The sequence below is a fragment of the Fulmarus glacialis genome, unplaced genomic scaffold (genome assembly GCF_000690835.1).
Source record: "Fulmarus glacialis isolate BGI_N327 unplaced genomic scaffold, ASM69083v1 scaffold18144, whole genome shotgun sequence".
Taxonomy (NCBI): domain Eukaryota; kingdom Metazoa; phylum Chordata; class Aves; order Procellariiformes; family Procellariidae; genus Fulmarus; species Fulmarus glacialis.
In genome coordinates, this window is record NW_009206273.1 from 1 (window position 1) to 2,276 (window position 2,276).

General features: G+C 49.6%; 1 protein-coding gene across 1 annotated transcript; it reads right to left on the reverse strand.

Annotated features, from left to right (window-relative positions):
- Positions 1–1,585: 1,585 nt before the first annotated feature.
- Positions 1,586–2,271, reverse strand: LOC104075254 (protein mab-21-like 2; the record flags this gene model as incomplete). Its single annotated transcript, XM_009575693.1, has 1 exon — positions 1,586–2,271. A coding segment is annotated over one exon (660 nt), but the record flags the coding sequence as incomplete, so codon positions are not given.
- Between the last annotated feature and the right edge of the window lie 5 nt (positions 2,272–2,276).

The window sequence follows — 2,276 nt, forward strand, 5'->3', positions numbered from 1 at the left end:
GCCGCCGCGGCTTCGCTGCAAGTTCATTTCCCAGGCTGCTGTCGGACTCGTTAACTTCGTTTTTAACTTAAAAGCAACTCAAGTTTGGATGCCTATTTCTTTCCGGATCCGTCCACAAAGAAACGGAAGTAGTCCTTTGGGGCTAGAACTTACATTTTTACCACCCCCGAAGCGACACAAAAACTTGCTCGAAATGCTCCGAGCCGGCTTCGAAATCTTTCGGGCGGCTGGAGCAGATAATGCTAACGTTTTTAAAGCTTAGAAATGCCTTCCCGATAAAAATCCTGCAAATATTTCTAAGTTGCCCTGAGCAAACTTAAAGCGAAATCGCTACAGCACGAAATACAAGGAATCGGGTAGAGCTTTGCTTTGGGAGAGGGGGCTCGGGCGGGGAAGGAGATCGGCGGTGCCTGCTCAGAGAACGACCGGGTGTTAATGTAGGATCGGGCGTTTTCCTTACGGGTTGCTTATCTGCTCGTCTGGCTACGCTGCGGTGCGATTTTATGCTGTACTTAAAAATCCGGGGAAAACAAATGTTTGTTTAAAAAAATATCGACCGGTTGCTCTAAAGCGCATTAATTATTCAGGGTAGATCTATACTTCCTTCGTGTCAAAGTCAAATGGATAGCGTGTTCGCTCTGGGAAGCGAAAGCAAATAGCGATGAATTTTTAAAACAAAATACAAGCGCTTGAGATTTACGGGGGAAGAGAAGGAAAGAAAACTCTAAGGAAAAAATTAAAGGTGACGACCGTAGGGTAGGAAACGGCATGCTCTAATTCTGTCCAAATTCTGGCGAGGTGCTGCGCGATGCTCCATATATTCCTAAGATTTAGAGGGGAAGCTTAGTCATAGAAATATAGCAGATGTTGTCACATGCTGAACTACAGAATATATAAGATTTTGTTCTTAGATTGCACTATTTTTATGGAAACTAGAAGGACGTTTAGAAAACGTCAATGAATATGCCAAGCTAAGGCTTCGGCTAGGTGTCGCGTTTAGACTATCTTTACATCTCGTGTTTCTGTTTCTTTTAAAAATTTTACTTCTGAGGTTCAGAAAGAATCTACTTGCCTGAATTTAAGAACCATTCACGAAAAGTCAGCGTAAAGTTAAAGTAATATTTTTATTACTATTTGCAACAAGTCAGTTGTGGGGCACATAATCTGACCTTGGCACCGAAATACATTTAACATCAGTAAAACTTTTTTAAAGGGAGATTTGTACATATAGTTAAATAATTTTTCACTTGGTGACAACATTCAGGCAAACAAGAGAGAATAAGAAAAGGACTATACATGGATTGGAAAATGTACCTTTCGGGTTTCGTTTTGAGGTTGCAAAAGTCCGATTGCTTCTCTTTTTGTGACTTTTTAAAAATTCACATTGGAGGACAGGAGGAGAGGCTCTTCCCTTCTTCCGAGCAAGGCGGTGAGAGTTTATGCCGGGAAAACCGTCTGCAAGTTTTTAAACGCCGAGCTGCAGGTGGGTGGGGGGTGGCGGGGACGCGTTTCTTTCGCCGCCTCTTTCCGTCGTCGTTGGCGTTAAATAAAAAGTTTTTAGGCGCTGTTGTTGTTTACGGAGGGCGAGTTTTGTGCGCGGGGGTGTTAACCCTATAGCTTGTCGAGGCTTTTGGGATTGGTGAGGATTTCTCTGGCTAGCCTCCAGGTCTGTTTGGCAGCGCTTTCCAGGGCCGAGTGGGGTTTGCCCTGAAAGAGGTCTAGGTTGGGCAGGAAGTAGTGGGGGCAGCGCCGGCACTGCAGGCAGGAGATGAGCTGCAGGAGGATGCCGTTGAGCCGGTCGCCCAGGCACGCCTCGTCCCAGTCGGTCTCCCGCGGGTGCTTCTCGCACTCGTACAGCAGCAGCGTCTTCATGTGGTAGTTGTTGAGGGGCTCCCCCGGCAGCTCCAGGTGCCGGTCGCGCAGCGTCTTCAGCACCGAGAGGCACTTGTTCCTGCAGCCGCCCATCAGCAGCCGGTTCTCGGCCTCGCCGAACTGCAGCACCCAGGCGTCGCTCTCGGCCGCGCTCTGCTTCCCCGTCAGCGAGTAGCACTCCTTCGAGAGCAGGTTGAAGCCCTCCGCCTTCACCTCCGCCACCCGGTTGGGACCGGGCCAGGGGATGTGGGGCATGGGCCACTGCGCCGCGCTGCGGGGCCAGATCCCGGTGCACTTGAAGGCGGGCGTGATCTGCACCACGTACCGCTCCCGGATGCGGAGCTTCACCTTGCTGGTGTCCGCGATCATCTTCACCACGTCCAGGTAGCTGCACTTGTCCACGG